At 28.9% G+C, this 1,924-nt stretch overlaps 1 protein-coding gene across 1 annotated transcript; it reads left to right on the top strand.

Annotated features, from left to right (window-relative positions):
• The first annotated feature begins 1,022 nt into the window (after positions 1-1,022).
• LOC143363850 (uncharacterized) lies at positions 1,023-1,599 on the top strand. Its single transcript, XM_076804382.1, has 2 exons — positions 1,023-1,171; positions 1,295-1,599. Exons 1-2 carry the CDS (start codon positions 1,036-1,038, stop codon positions 1,597-1,599), a joined length of 441 nt encoding a protein of 146 aa, XP_076660497.1. The 5' UTR covers positions 1,023-1,035.
• The last annotated feature ends 325 nt before the right edge of the window (positions 1,600-1,924 follow it).

Raw genomic sequence — 1,924 nt, 5'->3', positions numbered from 1 at the left:
TAGATTATATGCATTTATGTTGCTTAGGGGTAATGAAAAAATTACTCGGTCATTGGTGCAAAATACAACTTGGAATTTCAGATAAGAATAAATTATCAAAGAGAATGACATCTTCAGCAAAATATGTACCCAGTGAATTTAATCGTAAATCGCGTCCCATATCGGAGCTACCTCGATTCAAAGCTACTGAGTTCCGACTATTCCTTTTATACTTGGGACCCATTCTGTTAAAACAAATTCTTCCAGATAATTATTATGATCACTTCTTGTTATTTCATGTCGCTATTAGAATTTTATTACATAATAAGTTATATCCAAACGCAGAGTGGTTAAATACAGCTCGGGGAATGTTATTTAAATTTGTTGACAATTGTCCTAGCCTTTATGGCAGAGAATTTTGTACATATAATATTCATAATTTAGTGCACATTTCAGACGACGTAGAAAATTTAAGATATTCTTTGGAGGAATTAAGTTGCTTTCCTTTTGAAAACTATTTAGGAAAGCTAGTAAGCATGCTACGTAGATGGAATAAACCTTTAGCACAAATAACAAATAGATTATCGGAAAATGGAATGCCTACAGTCACGGAAAATATTAATACACAAATAAGGATTACAATCAGCAATAACAGAAAAACAATACAACTTCCTTATTTTAAATTAAAAGCGTATGGATTTTGTGACCGTTATGTCTTTTTAAAAAATGGACATGTCCTACAAGTCACAGACATATTAGAAAACAGAATAGTTGGGAAATTATCAACAAACTTAAAAAATTTTTATAAACACCCTATTAAATCCAAAATAATAGGATTATTTAAATTTGATAAATTGACTGATGAAATTTTGTCTTACGAACTAAATGAAATTTTGTACAAATCATTCGTAGTTAAATGCCATTCATATTTCGTAGCATGTGAACTGCTTCATCAGTATCACTAAATTTAAGTTTAATTACGTTATTTTAAAGTAAATATTAATTGAGGTATTTATAAATTTATATTTTTAAGGATTATTTTATATAATTTTTAAAATGTCGCCAACGAGAAAAGTATCCAAAATTCCAAAACACAATATATCCAAAAAGCGCATTATTTTCGAATCATCCGATTCATCTGATTCTTCGAAAGAAAGCCAACCAATTGAGCCATCGCAAATAGAAACACCAAGTAAGTCGGAAAATAGACAAAAATGCTAAATCTTTATTATAAATATCAAAATAGTAATCAATTATACATATAATAAGATAATAAACTTAAGGTGATAATAATACTTTGTGATATTCTCCACAGATGTACATAGTATAACAACAAATAAGGATGAGGGACAATTGGCCGCATTAAGTCGGCAATATATCGAAATAAAATACGACGTAAAATTAATTTTAAATAAATTAGAGAATATTGAAAGATTATTAAATGTTAGAGTAACGGGTGGAAGCAGCCATGACGAATTAGATAATAATTTTCTAAATCAATTACCATTAGCGTCGGTAGTTGCCATCAACGATTTTGATACGATGATATCAGAACACACAGAAAAATTTAATTCGCTGGTTTGTATTTACTGTTGTTTGGTATGTGGTACATATATATAATCTGTAATGTTGACATCAAATAAATAATGGCATATATTTTTCAGGTACAACTGTTATATCTAGTCGGTGGAGACACCAACAAAAAAATTATTTATAATATGCTTCGGAAAATTATGTCAAATGAAGCAGCTACGAATTATTCCGGATAAGGAAAGAAGAAAAAATTATCATTTGTAAATTTAAAATTATATGATGCTGTAATGAGTAAGTAACTATAATTATTACTTTTATGTATTGCCACGAGCTATACGTAATACATATGTATGTATTTTGTTTCATTTTTAATTTCACAGCTGCCACAAGAAGAAGGCAAACTACAATTACG

This window comes from Halictus rubicundus, unplaced genomic scaffold, assembly GCF_050948215.1.
Source record: "Halictus rubicundus isolate RS-2024b unplaced genomic scaffold, iyHalRubi1_principal scaffold0154, whole genome shotgun sequence".
Taxonomy (NCBI): domain Eukaryota; kingdom Metazoa; phylum Arthropoda; class Insecta; order Hymenoptera; family Halictidae; genus Halictus; species Halictus rubicundus.
Note: the sequence above shows the minus strand (reverse complement) of the source record. Positions and strands in the feature narration are given on the sequence as shown.